The sequence below is a fragment of the Seriola dumerili genome, unplaced genomic scaffold (assembly GCF_002260705.1).
Source record: "Seriola dumerili isolate Sdu_G_001 unplaced genomic scaffold, Sdu_1.0 BDQW01000260.1, whole genome shotgun sequence".
Classification (NCBI taxonomy): Eukaryota; Metazoa; Chordata; class Actinopteri; order Carangiformes; family Carangidae; genus Seriola; species Seriola dumerili.
Window position 1 is genome coordinate 1,084,141 of NW_019174515.1, and position 18,984 is coordinate 1,103,124.

Here is an 18,984-nt window from a genome sequence, read left to right on the forward strand (position 1 = left end):
TCAATGGAATGTCCAGTTAAAGTCATTGATCACCAATATGTCAAAGATTTTCTTGTATTTTCTTGTGTTGTTAATATGACTTTTTATACACCATATATATATATATATATATATATATATATATATTTTTTTTTTTATATCTGCCAACTGGCTATTCTCTTTAGCCATTCCCTGTTCCTCACTAAATAATAAATATGTATTCTGTATTCTACAGACCTTAAACACATTCTAACTGTACATATATTTCATCATAAAACGAGAGGTGAGTACGTCTGTGCGCATGCTTGAGGGAGACAGCAGTACTCTAGAGACACACTATAGAGACGCGCTCACACATGCATACTGTACAGTTTGCATGCAATTCAGCACATGGAAACATACATGTGCAAACACTGAGTAAACATCAAAAAGATGCCTTACTATTGAGGCATCTGTGTGCAGTGAAATCTGCTCAGCAAACACAAACATTTCACAGCAGTGACATCCCCTAAGCAGAATACTAATGGTTTCTCCATACACCATTTTGGGTTGGTAGATGTTTTACAGCAAAGCTCTGAATTTCACTAACTGGAGCAATACGGAAGGGGTTAAAAAAAAAGACAAAGATTTACAACTAGACTGGCATCACATTTGCTCCCAGGGTTACAGTGCACTCTGCTCAGGTAGGTTTGATTTAGACTCGATGAGAGTATTTGAAACAGAGAGGCTCGATCTATCCTGAAAGTCATCCCGCGGGAATCAGTGAAGTTTCCTTAGGCCAGAACGTCTGAACAAAAAAATCTACCTTCATACTGCCACGCAATAAACATTACATTTTTAGCCAGTGAGACGTGACTGGGGTTATGTTGTTGAAGAGAAATAAAGAGAGGACAGTCAAAATGTTGTTTTTTTTAATTGAGATGTTGTGGAAAGCAGCAGGATTAACAGTGAGGGCTTAAACTATGAATTCATAAGAACCTGTGATAAAATCAGAAAATAGCTTCTTAGATTGGAGATTACAGTAATTGCATCTATCTGGCCAACAAACTTGTTGGATGCAGCACAAAGATAAAGTAAATTATCAGGTCATCCACGGTAAAGCTGTCAGCCGGGTAAAGTAAAACACCTACCAGCTACTCGTGCCGTTAAAAAGAAATGTGACATCATATGTAGCGGGCTGTGTGTGTGTGTGTCTGTGTGTGTGTGTGTGTGTGTGTGCACGTGCTGCGAATGCGGTGTGCAAGTTAGTTGGCAGAGGGTTTGCAGAACCCCCTGCACGCAGCAGCTTTGTAAACATGAAATAACCCGAGAGTGCTGCTCGCTGTATCTAAGCTACAGCACAAAAACACATTTAACATCTGTCGAACAGTAGATATTTCCCTTCCACTTAGGCAGAAAGACAAACAGACGGGACAGAGTGATGGTTTGAGACAGAGACGTTAAGTAAGGGAGAGAAAAACTTTAGCCTGGCTATTAGCACCATCAAACACTCCATCTCTGATAACTATACAGCTGAAAAAGAAAATCAAAAGGAATGTAAAAGCGACACAAAGAGAGGAAAAACGGAGGAAGTAAGCCGGTGTTAAACATCCCTCAGGTCCCTCTGGTTGTGTATACCTGTGAGAATTGTGTGTGTGTGTGTATGTGTGTGTGTGTGTGGGGGGCTTTGGGGTATGTTTGTGTCTGTCTATGTCTACACTGACCTTGAGTTTCCAGCCCCAAGTAATACCTCTCATTGTCACCCTCATTGCAATTGTCTCCCTTTGTCTTGTCTCCATCTCCTTCCCTGTGTCAGAGCCTTCAGGGAGCAACTGAAAACTTGTTACAATAATATATGTTTTACTTCATCTTGTCCGTGGCTGTAAAGATTGTTTCTCAGGGCTGCTGTTAGCTTAGCAATACAGTTAAGGTCAATTTTTTTTTTTTTTTTTTTTGGTCCTCACAGAGGTAGAACAGCTGATGTGTGCGTGTCCCTGTGTGTGAGAGACTGTTTGTGATGATACCTTGAGAGAAACAGACAACCTGCCATGCTTTATGATTGTGTTTGGGTTATCTGCAGCGCCCAAGGCACATACACACACAGACACACGCAAACGCACACACACGCGCACACACGCGCACACACACACACATTACAAACATATAACGTCATCCTCTATGTGGGAGAATCTCAGGTCAAAATGTGTCACATGCTAAAAACTGGTATATTCTGGGAAAGAGAGGTCATCATTCAAGTGCGCACACACTCACATTCACATGCCGTCTTTTAACTGCAGCCAGACAGCAAACAGACGTCTACAACCCTGACAACATATACTTAGTCAATTCATTACAAACACTCCTTTGTGCCAAGAACACTCCCATGAGTTCTTCAATGTTGTAAGAATAGATCTTTTTCGATAAACTGTGTTTTATGAACAATAAAAGGAGTTGAACCACTATCAGGTTGACATGAGACTAAAACAGAACAGTGCACAAGAAAGACAGAAAGATATGTTCACATCACATCTATAAGAGAGGAGTATTGAATAGAATGGCTACCGCTGCTGGCAGCTGGAGTCTGACAAAACAGCTTGGCCGTTTGCCTAATGTATGCTGGTTAATAATCTGGTACAATGTTATGACACCATTGTCCAGTGATCCTCTTTAGCTGTAGATTCATGGCCACTTCTGTCACAGAGCTTTTAGGAAAATGACAAACTATGTGCGAATTCTCACTCAGCACTGGCACGGCGCAACCGCTGGAAGTGAGATTAAAGCAAACATCAAGTCCCGGATCATCGGTCAATTTACCGTTAAAGTGGTGAGAATACAGATACCAAAATAAAACTTTACTTGTGCACGGCGCAACGCAAACGTCTGGACAATAGGTGGCTTGCGTAATTCTAAAAGTTAGAAAGTTTAACTTGCAGAAACTCACAGTATCTTACATCAGAAGCACATAACTTTTGTGTAGAATACGTATAAAACAATAATAGAATATTATATAGAGTTCAAATTAAAACACCTTTGAATAATCCCCTGCTACAACAGGACAGTAATTGGATATGAAAAACTGTTTGCTGTGCAGCGGATGAATATTCATAGTTGCTCATGAAAGACAGTTCAAAGTAAATGCAAAAACCTCCACTATCCTCCTGAGCTCACTGCAGTCGCATCTCTGGTGTTTATCAGTCACTAGCTGCTAATTAAGTGGTTAAAAAGTAAAACTATCAGGGCTCTGGCTCACAAGCCAAAGAGCAAATAATCTCAGATAAATAAAGCGAGTTTTCATGTGCTCATCATCAATCAGGGAAGGCAGAGCACTGGGCCATTCTCCAAAAAAAAAACAAAAATAAAACTTTACTGCAAAACATGGACTTACTTGGAACTCTGTTGATGGCTCGCAGTGGCCTGAGCACTCGGACGGTACGGATGGCTGACAGACTGGCGTTATGGCCATCCAGAGAATACTCCATCACCCTGAAGACACCGTTTCAGTCAGAGAGAGGCAGGGAGAGAGAGAGCTTTAATCTATGTTCTGTGATTTATATCGACAAAACAGTACACACACACACACACACACACACACAAACACACAGATATGTACACAAAGGACCAACAACAATAAAACTGAGGACAACAAATATACAATCATGCTTCTAATGGCACCAACCCTCAGCGTTGGCAGCGTTTACTCCATCAGTCTCTGAATTGTTGGTTACTGATTGCTGTATTTCGAGGCTGCTCAGGTAAATGTTGTGTTGTATATCTCATCTCAGAGGGAGTAGGGGTTAACTGATTTTTTTCCTTCTGTCCTGTCCTAACCCAAACCCTTTTTTGTAGCTTTTCCAACTAAAGGCTTCTGTTTGTTTTTTCATCATGGAGGTAAAAGCTGTGCGAAAGACGCCGTTAAATACACAATTTACAATAAACGGTTCCACTGCAGTATTGTAGTCTGATGAGGCTTGATGTGGCTACGTGCAGGGGACATTACTTTGCCTTGCGTTGCTCGCTTAATTCCCAAGATGGGGGTGAAACAGAAACAGAAAACACAGTACACCTATGTAAAGTTAATGACAGGATCTTGTGAGGACAAACACAAAAACAGATACAGGTGTGTGTGCTTTCATGCTTGTCTGATTGTTTACTCTAAACAGAGAAATGAAATGTTGTTTGATTCTACACAGACTGCTATTTCTTCTAGCTGCAAATGACAGAGAAAATTGAGCAATTTGCGGGAGTGAGCCCACAAACCATTGTGGGATAACTAACCCTGCCATGACAATGACGAAGTCAAGCTGGTTCCACTTGTCGCCAAGGTAACAATTGGGGCCAAAAATTCCCAGGGCCACCATCTTGATGACCATTTCCACAGCAAAGAAAGCGAAGATACAGTCGTCCAATACCTGGTTACACACGATAAACAAGCAAACACACAGTTTAAATTAATGTTTAACACTGACAACAATTAAAAAAAAAGGACATTGACTTCTTGTCAAGAGGGAAAAGGTCACATCCTTGTTAAGTTTGCTCATCAATACAGTCACATTTTGAAAGAAACTGAGGAAGTGCAGGATGTCTGAATGAGAGTTCTTGTCTCCATTAGTTTCTTTCATCCCAGCAGGGAATAGCTGTGGCTTAGCGCGGTTATGGCTGTGTCTCAATTAATTAGACATCCACCACAGCAAAAAGAACGTCTGTATTTGAATATAATGAGCACATCTCAGTGTGCCAAGCATCAACATTACTCAACAGTAAGAGCATACTGAAACAAATGAGACAAGTGAGACAAGAAAAAGAAAATCAATTAAGTTCATTAACATTTATTTACCAATTGCTTTTCCAGATGCCTCACATCCACCTAAAACTGAATGTGAAAGCAACCCATGGTATAAAGGAAACAATTTACTTACAATCAATTACCATATGATATTTGTGTACAAACTTGGCATGGCCAGGACACTTATGGCTGCACACTTACTCGGACACTTTCTAGAATATGGGAATTCGCCTTCAGGAACAGGGTTAATTGCAGTATGGAGCGTGTGGAGACACCCTGGCGAAGTGTTCAGGCCCCCCTGTTACACAGGTGAGAGCGTCACACTAACCTGTAGGATGCGGCACCACTCTGACTGGCAGGTGACGTCCTCACAGGGCTGGAACATCCCCAGCGTCACACAGTTGAGCAGGATCACCAGCATGGACACGTGCTCGAACCACGTGCAGGAGAAGGTTAAGGCCAAAACACATGGGATGTAATTTGAAATCGTCAACGATACAGCGATACATTAGTTACTTAACACAAGGGAAGAAAAAGCAAATAAGAAAAGCTTAACGTACACTGCATAGCTCTGCTTTAAACTATCTTAAGACGAGGACAGCATGTTTTTCTTCTCTAACACCACCTGTCCAGTGAGAAGCACAGGTGCATCCAGGGCAGGCATGACCAGGTGCAAGCCACGTGCAGGGGCAGCACGGTCCAAACGGGCCTGTCGACGTGTTGCAGGCTGAGACGAACAACGATGCTTGCAGAGGGGGAATTGGCCGCGTCGGTCCGAGAGCTGACGCAGGGAATGCTTTCTTTCCTGTGATGCTGATCCTCACTTTAGCGTTGTGTCAGTGTTATCCAGCTAAACGAGCTAAAGACTGCTCAGAGGGAGAAAAACATGAGCTCATGTACACCACAGACCAAAGAAAGACAAAAAAAAAAAGGTGTTTCTATACAACTAAGCTTACGTTTCCTGCAAAACTTATTTGCTGTGGCAGTTTAGTTGCATGTAAGCAGCGCTGGATTTGACATGATATGTTATAAAAACAAAACTAAGATCCACGATAAGAGCATGTGAGTAAACAAATGCCCCACCAACACACTGGAAGCGGATGTCAATAGGAGGTTTTGTGCGAGGCCTAATGCATCTAATGGGTCTAATAATGATCTAGTGGGCCTGGCTGCTAATCTGATTACAGGCCGTTTCACGATTTCACAAGTAAACATTTTAATGGATCCATGTCTATTGTATATCCTGTTGTAGTGCTCACTAATACTGATCAATGACAGAAGTAAATCCTTAAAAAAAAAAGTTTGAGTTGGGAGTAATCTTTTATCCTTGAACTTGTTTTGTCTGTTCTTTTATCCGTCTTTGGACCACCAGTGAGATTATCTTTTTTTTTTCATTTCTTTCCTTTATTTCAGTTTCTTTTCTGCTCTGATCATCTATCCCTTGGATGGAGCGTTAACAGTGTGGCCTCATTGGTGCCTCGCTGCATTGGACAGATATTTGATTGAGTGAGTGTTTGTCTGTATTGGAAATCTTTTAAGTGCAGCAACATGAATGTCCCCCTTAAAACTGCATCCTCATTTCCACGGACTAAATGAAAGAGATGAGAAATCTGAAAAGCCACCGTCAGAAAAAATCCCAGCATTCCCCTCACTGATGAGACGCTGTGCACAGCACAATAAACGGATACTCATCATGAGAACAAACATGCGGCCGCACTCTTACTGATAACAAATTCATAAATCCATCACTGACGACATGTTGCAGCATAATGCAAAACAATAAATCAAACCACGCTAGAGAAACACAAGTGAAGCAATAAAATGTATGTGGACGGCGCATCACAGGGCTTCTGCAGCTGAAGTCACTTCAGGAGAACGTCCCATCGTCATAATGAGAAAAAATAATAAACATCAAGTAAATCAGTGAGTACATAGAGAGGATGAGGGAGAGAGTGAGAGAGGCAAAATAGATTGGATGAAAGAAAATGACGAGGAGAACAAGAGCCCTAAATCACGTCTCCTCAACTAGAAAAAAAAAAAAAGGCACTGATGCTGCTGTTTTCTACTTTGGCTTTTGTCCCAGACACACATGACTGCACGCACACACACTCACACACTCACACACACACACACACACACACACACACACACACACACACACACACACACACACACACACACACATAGTATCACAGCAGTGATCTGGTGTGCACTCTGAGTTGTGATATTGACGTATTCCCAGGGCGAGGTACTGTTCTAATTAGAAAGAGAGTTAAAGCAGAAAACAAAAAAACCCCCAAAAAAAGCGGTGACCACTGTCACCTACATTATTCACACCACAGAGATATACACACATACTCACTAAAACACACACGCACATGCAGGCATACATTTATTATCTGCATATTATATTAAGTGACATTCACACACACACACACACACACACACACACACACACACACACACACACACACACACACACACACACACACACACAATTGGGACTTACTGCTGTGAACAGGAGTTTGTATCAGCGAAAAAGTCCGACCTAGAACTTTGTTTCCTCCAGTGGCTGTTAGAGTGAGAAGTGTCCTGCTGCAGCCACGGCTAACAGTCTCTCCACCATGAATTTTTCTTCTTTTTGAAATTATAATTTTTTAATAACCCTTTTCACAAATGGAAGACCATCGCAAATTTTAGGAGCATCTGCCCTTACGACAATTTCTGAAGAGAAGTCACAACATACTGTGTGTACACTAACGAACCCTCTGAGGAAAACTTGCCTCCATTATGATCAGAGTTAACGGACACAAAACATATGTGCGATTTCACACAGGCACAAAATGAAAATGCAGTTCAACATGTCTACAGTTACCATAATATCCAAACGCACTGAAGATACATACAGTGTTTTTCAGGGTGATGAGCACGTGCAGTTACCAAGAAGGCAGATGCAGCAAGAAGAGGTAATGGGTATGAATGTACACACCTTCTGGGAAAACAGTAGATTTTCAAAAACGTATGGATCATATAAACTATTGACAAGTGAACACCAAATGTTTTGTGTCTCTGCTAATTTTAAGACATTTTCAGGACAAACAGCAAAAACCCCTCCCAACTGAGTGATTTTAAAAACAAAAACGTACAAAAAAAAAAAAATTGCCTCTGCTCTGCTCCCAACACATCATCTGTGTGCCGGCCCATTTGCAAGTCAAACAGAGGATTTCCTGAGCTCTGGCTACCACTACTCACCTATGTCAGGCTGCTTCATTAACCAAACCTGACGAATGTGCAACGCACTCTGACAAAATGCCAAACGTCTTTATTCTCTCTACAGACAAAGTATTTCCTCTCCTCGCTGCGAGGGGAGTTAGAGATACGGATCTACTGAAATACAATAGAAATCTAGATCAATTAAAGCATAACTGTTAATAGTGTTGTTAACTTATAAGAAACTATGTCTATTCAGGGCTGCAACACTTATCTAAGCAGAAAACATCTATATCTACTACTTATCAACTTATCTCTTGTTTCTTCCTATCTGATGAGATGATATTGTTTGATATTGAGGGAACCTGGGCTTTTGTCTTTTATATTTCTGGAAAGAAACAAAATAAAGATCTCTGCCAGCGAACGAGGCTCCCACTGCTATGGTCTCCATCATGGTATGCAGCAGCTGGATGTTCAAGTTAACGGAAGTACTGCTACTGTGCGAGGTGGAAAAAATGTAAACCCCTTGCTGCTTATCCTCTGGAGACACATTTAACACAAAAAAAAAAAAAAGAAAAAGAGTGAGAGGGAGAAACAAACCAGGAGCATCTGAGTATGGAACATTTTAGAGGGTACAGTATGTAAAACAACAGGCAACGTGTGGCAGGCAGGCTGAGATATGAGTGGTGTGCTGAAGGGACAGTCCAGTTCAGAGGCCGTGTTCACACAGGGGACCTCTGAGCCATTAGAGCGGTTGCTTGTGTTTTATGTAGCCATGTCTACAAATGGGTTGGATATGTATTTGTCCGTTACATCAGTAAAACACTGTGTTAAGTTACAACGTGTTGTTTCTGAGTATTAATACAAAGACAAAAGCACAATTTCAATCACGAAAATGCCTCGGGCCAGTCTGTCGCTATACGTGCTTCAAACACACACACACACACACACACACACACACACACACTTAGACACTAAGTCAAGCAACGTAATGTCGATCCTTCCTTCACAGATGAAAGATTCAGTAATCTGCAGCAGAATTAAAATGAGAGATTTGAATATTCGCAGAATCTCTCTCTCTCTCTAGTTGCTCTGTGACTCCCTGTGCTCTGCCTTCTCTAATTCCTCTTTAATCTCCACAGTCAACACCTCCTGAGCCCCCTTCTGTCTTCAGCTCTCCCACACACACACCACACACACACACACACACACACACACACACACACACACACACACACACACACACCCACACACACACGTATGCATGCATAGACACAAGCATTGATGTGCAAGTCCGAAAAGTCAATCCAGGCTGTCACTGCAAAGCGGGCTCAGCGTACGCACTGATTTGCGGTAAACAGAAAACAACAACGATCCTGGTGTTTTTTCAAATTCTGTTTGGCTTTTGCCTCACAAACACACAAACACACAAAGACACACACACACACACACACACACACGAGCACAAATGGTAAAGTATGGTTATGTTTGCCCTATGCTGCCATAGGCAAGATCAAACATCGTGGACAATGGTTGGCTTTCCTCCCCTGGCAGTGAGAAATCCAGGCCTGGCACACACTGCTCCTGGTCTCACTTGTTAAGGTCGATTTATGCCTCTGCACTTTGAGCAAATCCAATTAGGTCTGTGTCGTGTCACACCGGATATAGGCTATTGTGGGTATTCATAAGTCTAGCACTGGGCGAGGTCAATATAACCATTTATCACCTATCCACATAGTAGGGCCCAATATTCACTAAAAATTCAACAGTGATTCAACAGTAATTTAAAAGAAAACCAACAAAGACAAGGTCAAAACAACATGTCGTCTTGGTTTTCTACCCAAAAAAATCACCAAATACAATTGGAACTGAACAGTATAATCAATATGGTGAGCTAATTTAGGTCAATTCTGACTGACTGAGTTTTAGTGTGTACTACCTTTTGACTGCTAACACTGGTGCTTCTTACTCTAAATTTCAGTGCCAGGAATTTTGGCACTATTATTCAAGCTTTAAACACAATGGGACAGTTGCCAAAACTACTTTTTTTTATTCACTTGGTTTATAGTTCTCACTAGTTCCTCCACTGTAACCACAGTGCTCTTTAGTTGGCACCATATTTAAAAGTATCAAAAGAGACGTCACACTCCATGTCAGATGGACAGACACACGTGCACACACACACTAAATGAAACTGTTTGAGAGAAAAGGAGAGACGAACTGCAGCGTAGAGGACGGAGAGCGTCTCCAAAAAGACAGATACGAAACATCAATTACGTTCATTTGTCACTGTACAGTATAATGGGTGATGAATGACTCAGTGTTTGTCTTCAGCATCTGCTGTGCAAATATGTAACAATGCGAGCTTTAAGCCTTCCAAGGTAAACAAGACACAAATACCACAATGCATTTGTAAGAGCCTGTTAAATTTGTACCAGACTCTGTCAAAGCAAAGTCTCACACCTACAGCAACTGTGATAACACTTACACACAGTCACTAAGTGAACATACACACACTTACAAATGCATAGTACTTGTGTACACGTGTACACTCAGGGCGCAGCGTGGCTTGCAGCTTCTGTTTTTTTGGGTTTTTTTGGGTTCTTGGTTTTGGTTTTTTTCACTGGACATGAAAGGCACAGTAGCACTGTACCTTTACATGGTCCAAAGAGCTTTACTACCATTGTGCTCACACACACACACACACACACACACATATACACACACACATATTTAGACACAAGTGGCTGCTGATGCAAGAAAACAACAATTCCCCTACACAACCTCTTAGGCATACATGGATGCACAGAGGCATGAATACGCTGGAGAGGTCTCACAGCATACACACTCACACACACACAAACACACACACACACACAAACACTGTCAAGCCCACAGCAGTTGAGCTGTCAGGCCGGTGCCCGTGTATAAGAGGCGGCTGCAGAGAGCGCATGGGAGAGGAAGGAAGGTGCAGTCAACAGTAAAGGAGCCCTGGAGCACTACAAAGAGAGGTCCATTCGTCTCCCATCGCAGCAGTTCATCCATAGTCAGTCACTTTGCTTTAACTACATTAAGGCCAAATTAGTCCCTTTACCTGCTTCCATCTCTTTCTTCCCCTCACTTCCATCCTCCTTAGTTTTTCTTCCTCCCTCCCTCCCTCCTCTCCTCCATCGTCCCAGGGTTCTCTATATATCCATATGTGTTACAGAGGAGCCACAGTGTTAAGTCTCAGCTCACAAGCAGAACTTATCCCTATCTGCTCCACAGCTTAGCTCCCTTTGTTCTGCTGTAAGCTCCAAATTTAACTTGTCTCGTCTGGTTATAGCTCTAAAAAAAACTTCCCTTTCTTTTCTTTTCTTTTTTTTTTTTATTTCTTTGTCTGATCACATGTTCACACAAGAGCACAAGGTTGACTTGCTCGAAGGAACCGTCATGATGGGATGGAAGGACATTTGACGGCGTCGCTTCGCACTTGTGTATCATTCCTCCAGCAGTTCATTCTTTTGTGCAACAGTAAAGCAGGCAGCAGGTCCAACCAGCATCTTCTCCAGGAAATCTAGCTTTAAAAAAAAAAAAAAAAATGTGTTCTGTGCAGATGTCATTGGTCACAGTTTGTGGTCACAATTTACAGAGCGTCTTCGCTCCTGCCTGAAGCTCATTGGCTGTCGCTCTCCTGTGTCGGGTGAAATTTCTCAGCCAAGCGGATAAATTTCAACCTGTCTGTTTTGCTCTGTTTGCCTCATTCCACCGAAATTTTGGACGTAAAAGAGGTAATTAGTGTAAGTGTTAATGTTTAGATCAATGACCAGTCACAGCACTTAACTCCGCCATCGAGACAGATGGCTCGATGGGAAGCAAATCTCCGCATCTATACGCTCAAAAGGTAAGGGAGATGGAGAACGGGACGGAATTGCGTGCAAAACTTAACTGCGTTCTTAAAGCGGTTTGGAGGGAAATCGAGCTCTCGGGCTAAAAGGGTTGATAAATCAGAGAGAAAGGAAGCGGAAAAAGAAGACAAAGGAGAAGAAAAAGCTGAGCTGACGTATTGTGAAACTGCACTCACATCTTTAAGTAGGATTTACTGTATGTGAGAAAAGCAGAAAATGGGTCACACAGTGGGATGTAAACAGATGTTCCCGCGAAGCTTCTCCCAAAAGGTCCATTTGCGTGACATAAGCGTATATATTTCCTTTTATGTTGTTCTGCCCAATAATAGAAGTCTCCATCAGTTTTGTCTCTTGGCTGTGTAAGTCTATGCACGACTTTAATGTGTATCGCTTATTTTATTTTCAAATATAAAATGCATTATTGCTGCTGTCAAAGGAGTTTTCATTTCAAAACAGTGCAGGAATATTGACCTCATCCCTCTGCCGAAAACAAGGTTAACTCCCCCTCTTTTCCACGCTCTATCCCCCTCCTCAGCAACCTTTCCATCCCTCCCTACTTCCCCTTTTCCTTGACTCTCACCTTCACCCTCAGTCTCTCTCTCTCTGTCTCTCTCTCCCCTGCTGCCACCTCCATATCTCCACATTATCCACTCTCCATCTCTCCTCTTAGCCTTTCACCTCCCTCTCTTCATCTCAGCCTCCCCCTCCACGCACTTCTTCCTCCATCCACTTTTGCAATCCACTTCTCGGCAGCCCCGTCCTCCTTTTTCATGCTCCAGTCCATCTTGCTTTCATTAGAGGAGAGCAAACTCAATCCCATCAGATGTAATAATCTAATCACATTCTCTAATCAGGTCGATCAGCAGGGCAGCAGTGTGAGTGTGTCTATGTATTTGTGTTCCTTGTTATGTTGAGCATACCAATTTAAGCTGCAGTGTCATTTGTCCTTTCCATATCAGCTGTGTATGTTATTACCTTGTACCAGCTGGTGTCATAAAACCTGCCTGACAGTCTAATATACCCTGTCAAATGCCAAAATACTGCAGAGAAGTCATGAGGAGGAGGCTGGTGAAGGGACCACCCAGCAGGCTCGCAGCTGGCCACCAACATCGTTAGATGTTGATATTTGGTTGAATGTAGAATGCGACCTCAGAAAACCAAAATTCAGTGTCAGGTCAACGTATAATGCCAACGTCAATTTGATGTAGAATACCGATGCTGATATTCTGCTGGTTTTCAGTTGTGTTAAGTAATTCAAATCCAATGTCTCACACCAACGGCATCTTGACGTAGAACACCGAAGGAACACCATTGGCTGAAATATAAAAACAACATTCTAGTCATGAGGTACGGTGACCAAAACCCAAAGTCTGATAAACGTCACAATGTCAACAGGCCAACGTTTGGTTTTTACTTCAATCCGGTTTTCATTTCCAACTAACACTTAACATCTGTCCGACCTTAGAGTCTTCCTGACGTTAGACTCACGTCCGGTGACTACTGGCCGGGGTTCCTGCCCTGCTTGTTAGGTTTAGGCTACTTAAGCACTTTGTTAAGGATTAAATATTAAAAAGTCAACACATCCTGTCTCCTGTTACAAATCCACATTGACCTTTTTAATATTTACCCAAGACCACACTCTGCTCAGGAGGTTGTTGGGTTGTTAGGATACATATATATATTTATATAGCTAACCATCTGCATAAATTAAATGACTTATTACACTGTCAGTCTATATTATGACATCTGAGGTTTTGAAGAATATTGTTTATATGACTTATAAAGTGGTATTCAATAAAGGCAAGTCAATTTTATCCATATATTCTTCATCAGTACAGCGTGCCGCACCCTCTATCCTTAAACCCACAGAGTGGATAAACTCCCCGAAAAACAATCTAACACCGTGGAGGGATTCCTCTTCCAGAACAGACGGACATGTAATGGATGCCATGTGTACAGAATAGACAGAAACAATAATGGTAAGAATACACTGTGAAGAAACAGAAAGATTGGAGCCGCAATGATCAGCTGATTAAGTGATTAGTCGAACTTTTTTAACTAATGGATTAATTGTTTAAGTATTTGTTGAAAACAAAAACACCATTTGCTGCTTTTCTTTGTTGTTTAGTAAACTACATATCTTTGGTTTCTGGACTCTGAAGACGTCACCTTGGGTTTCAGGGATACTGTGATGAGCTTTTTTCACAATCTCCTGACATTTTACAGACCAAGCTATTAATCGATTTAGCGAGAAAATGATCAGCACCTAACTCATAATGAAAATGACTGTAGTTGCTGCACTGGTGACAATATCAGGCAGATGAAATTCTCACATTTATGAAGAATATAGATCTGGCAAGACTTCCTGAAGCTGCAAATTATTCCATACCAATTATAATGATGTGTGTATTTCCCTTGGTTTAATTCGTCGTTTTAATATATTCTAATAAATCTTATTTCGGAGAAATCTTCAGACAATTTGTAATATCTTGATTTCATGTACAAGATATCCTTACTGGCCAATAGTTCAAATGTGTTTGTTTGCATTCGTGGTGTCATGCACTTGTAGACACTATTTAAACACCTCTCACTGATCCGTTGATGAGGAAGACTCAGAGGAACTTATTACTACTTCAACCACCCGGCAGCTATGAATAGTTCTGCTGGATCCAGGGTTTCTCCAGCAGCTGGCATCACCCCACAGACCATCATAGGCTGTTTGTCCTCCTTCCTTCATTCCTCCATCCACTGTTAATGAGCTCTGTTCTCCCTCTGCTGTCCTCTCTTCCTTTCTTACCCTCTATTGAACATCTCACGACTTAGCTGTGAATCCCGTGTTCCAACCCAAAAAACTGCTCTTCCTCTCCCTTCATGTTTGTCCTTCTCTCCCTCTCCTCTCTCTCATCTCTCCCCTAGCTCCTCCGTTCCCTCCATCTCTGCCTCTCCTCCTCTACGCCTCCTAGTGATCCGTCTCAATCTGTCGATATGGCAGTGGAGTGCCTCCAATCCAGATTCCAAACCATGTTTGATTGGGATGATTGTTCATTTATTTCACCATCTGCCACAGATAACAGACGCGCGCACTCACACTACCATTACCTCAAACATAAAAGGACTCCCCCCCCTGCTGTGATCACTACTTTAAGGATTCTGCCAGCAGGATGACTAGTTGCACAGCCGCATGTGTCTCGTGTGTCGACTGCGTGAGCGTGTTCTCTGCGCGTGTATGCGCGAACTCCAGATCGGCTCATCTCAGTGAAGTCCCTGAAGAACGGCACGATTCAGAAACAGAGACTCATAAATCAGCCTGTCCCTGAACTCGCTCCTCTCTCCCTCGTCTCTTCGTCCTCTCTTTCATCTCTCCTTCCCTGCATCCCTCCATCCCTCCTCCTCCAACGCCCCTGAGAGAGGAGGCTGAGGCAGCAGTGACGCATTTACACCAGGATTCCCTCTCTCTTTCTGTTATGGTCTCTCTGCTGCACGCTCTTTCATCTCCCACTTATTTCCACAGCCTTTTTAATCTTCCATGCTGTTGGCCATTTTTTTTCACGGTGAAATGTTTTCTGGGCAACTTTACATCAACTATCAGCATTGATTAAATTCAGTTCTTTTTCCGTTTCTCTCTGATGTCTATTCCAAAGCAGTGAGGAAAAATCTGTGTGTGCACTGACAAAGAGCAGACAGTCTTTTTTCAGTCAGCTGCAACAAAACAAAAACAGTTTAGACAAGTGTTTGTTCTCTGCTGCGCTGCAACGTGCAGATGGTGTAGTGGACTGAAACAATCCTGACACATAACACACCTGAACAAAAGGCATCCCAAGGTGAGACTCTCTTTCCTATGGCATATGTCCTATCATGTGCATGTACAGTGTATGTGTGTGTGTGTGTGTGTGTGTGTGTGTGTGTGCGTGTGTTTATCATGGCGTGTCAAAGAGGAAAAAGGGAGAAGAGAAAGAAAGAGAGGGAGAGATATAGAGAGCCCTAAATAGAGCAGCTGCATCTGGTGGGGCCTGGCCTTAAACCTGTACTTTCTCACACAAACACAAACACACACACACACACACACACACACACACACACACACACACACACACACACACACACACCGGAGGCTAGCCAACGTGCCTGAAATGCTTCAATGGTTCAACTCGACCTTGAAGTATTGGCTCCTTTACATGTATTAACACAGCACCACACACTCATGTAAAATTTGGCGACTTGGTATCACTCCTCGCTTCAAGGATAACACTGGTGATGTTCAATATTTTTCTTACTACAAACAAATCCTGTATAAAGAACACTGAACTGACTCTGCTATCAACATCGTCCTGCTGCCACAAACACTCACAAGCTCAGATTAATTCACGGATGAAAATAGTTCCCAACAAATACACTATTTAGCACCGTTTGAGTAACATTTGCAAAAAGTACAGCACCCTGCTGAAGTTACTTAAAGGGTTACTCCAGGGTTACTATGATTGTGCTTTCATAAGGTTGAGGGATTTAATAAAGATAGATAGGCAGTATTGGCTGATATGTCTAGACTTTTTCTCTCTATTGTGGACTTTAAGCTCCAAAAACACTGGATCCTACATCTTTGAACCTGCATGACCCCGCTTAGTAACGCAGGCTTTCTGTTAAAAATCTCAAACCCAAGCTGAGATAACCCTGATGATGTCATCATGGCATCATCTGAGTTATTTTCAGAGACGTGACAAAATTCCTCCAGAGCCACCGATGTTATTATACAAGTGTTTTCACAGGCGGAGTAGTACTCCTTATCCTTGAATCCTACATTTTTTTTAAATGGAACAATATATTTGTGACCCAATTTTACTAATTCAAGGGCGGAGTGCCACATAAAGTATTTGTTGGTTTGGGTCTTTTCATGAAACTAGTTTGCGATAAGTAAAAAACAGCCTGATGCCAGCCTCATCCTGTAATACGAGGCGTTTCCTGCCGGCCTGTGTAAATGATATCTTTGTGTGTTAATGGTGACAAAACTCATACCGTGGAAGACATAAACATCCTGACTGATTATAGCGATTAGGAGGTCCACTTTTATCATATGTGGTTTTCTCCCTTCGTCTCTCTGACACAGTTTCAACAGGATTGTGGTTGCTAAGTAACCGACCACAGTCCAAGGATTCCAGAGAACTGTCCACAGAGAGAAAAGAGGACAGGGAGGTGGGGTGTTTTGTGTCTGCATTTTGGCCACCGTGTTTACATTTTCTGTGATTGTTTCCTCTGAATTTTCTCCTCTCTTCACAGTCTTTCCACCGTTCCTCCACTCCACTCTACCATCCTCCTTTTCCTCCTCCTCCTCTCCCCGAACTAGTCTCACGCTCCATATTGTCAAGGGAGAAAGGGGAAAAAATATCACCTCCCTCTCATTTCCCTTCTCTTCCCTCCTTTTTCTCTGCTCTCCCTGCCTCTGCATGCCAACTACATATCGCCAATACATGTCACATAATCCAAGTATAATCCATTACATATGAGTTCTAATCTCCTCACATACACACACAAACATTGTAAGCTTCTCCCCAAATGTATTCTTCTGTTAATCCTGTTAAAGTGTTATGTTAAACTTCCAGAGGATCTTAAGGGAATCTTAACCATAAAAAATTACATTATGGGTGGTTGGTTCATAATGTATTGATAATGAGCTCCTGCACTTGTCCAGTTAAAGTGCTGCATTGTTTCAGTGCTCTGGTCAAGTGTTTGTTTTGAAGCCTCATGGCTCCCCAGAGGAACACAGTGCTGACCCCACAGTATTGTTTTTACTGCTTCAGTGTGTTTCATAGATCAGCCCAACTGACTGCTATATGAGACAGAGCCAGTGGCAGGGAGGGACGGAAAGAAACAGACAAAGAGCAGAACAAATCACAGAGATAAAGAAAAAAACTGAAAGTTTTATCATTTATGTCGCTATACCTACAAAAGTGAATAATACTGAGGTAGAAATACAGTGCAATTAATGCGTAGCTCCTCCAAAACTCAAAACATAATTTTATTCTGTCCAATTAAAAGTTGCTTTCTGCTCATCTAAATCAAATTATACGGCAAAACGGAAAGATGTGCTACAGGAATCAGGTGAATTCAGTGTGAGATTCATGGGTAAGGTAGGGAGTGAAAATAAAAAGGAGTAGGAGTAGTAGGAGTGTTGTCCTTGTGTTGGGATCAGGGTTCAGAGCAGTATTTGGACACAGATTTTGAACCAGCCATGTATGAACACACATTCTCACAGCGGGTGGTAAAATGAGAATGTGAAGGAACCTGTAAAATTTTTAATTCATTTAAAAAAACTATTACTTGGGGAAGTACAAATTCCTTAAATAACAACAACTGAGGGATAATTACAGGAAACACACTGAAGGAAATGAACGATGAAAGAATCAACTGGCGAATATTTGCAAAGCAGAGTATGTGAAATGTGTGGTCTTTTCTCGGTAGAGTGCAAAAACAAAACTGTGAACTACTGTGCACAAACCTAATGCACATAAAGCAATCAATGGCAACAACTGCACGGATCATGGCAAGAGGCGGCTGCATGATTTTTTGTTATAAATGTTATAACAAAGACCTGGATGTCACAATGGCTTCAACAGACTGACTAGAGCGGGTGATGCCAGAACTGCTTCCTGGCTTTTATTATGTCGTTCTGTCTAGAAGCTCACAGTAACATAAAGCACTGGATTGCACAAGTCTCCCATCATGCATCTGCCCTGCATTACTACTTCAAATGCTGTCTTAGAAAATTTTCGAATGAAAACAGAGCATTCACATGTAATTCTGTAATCCTCCTCAAACATCTGAAGAGGAGAAAAATAAAGAGTTTCTTTAATAATCTGGCAGAAACACAGACATGGGCTGACACATGCAGGACACATAAAAAAAAAACTAAAACAAAAAAACTTCTGTAATGGCTCCACCTACTGCAATGATGTAAAGCAAGGCGACATCAAATGAGCATTAAACATACAGGCTCCATTACTGAAACCAAATCAAAAGGTCAAAGCTTGTTGGTTGTATTTCCATCTTCCACCAGATGGCCATATGCCCTGCCCTGCCTGGCAGCATATGGACATCTGGACACAAACCAAAGCCATGGGCTGCACACATGCACACATGCACTCTGACACTCAC

General features: G+C 42.0%; 1 protein-coding gene across 1 annotated transcript in view; it reads right to left on the bottom strand.

Annotated features, from left to right (window-relative positions):
- Window positions 1–18,984, bottom strand: part of LOC111230308 (voltage-dependent T-type calcium channel subunit alpha-1H-like) — a 95,081-nt gene that overhangs the window by 33,629 nt on the left and 42,468 nt on the right. Inside the window, exons 3-5 of the mRNA XM_022756997.1 lie at window positions 5,070–5,181; window positions 4,234–4,367; window positions 3,344–3,441 (exon numbers count right to left, since the gene is read on the bottom strand). Coding sequence (XP_022612718.1) covers window positions 3,344–3,441; window positions 4,234–4,367; window positions 5,070–5,181 — 344 coding nt within the window. The remainder of the gene's footprint in view (window positions 1–3,343; window positions 3,442–4,233; window positions 4,368–5,069; window positions 5,182–18,984) is intronic.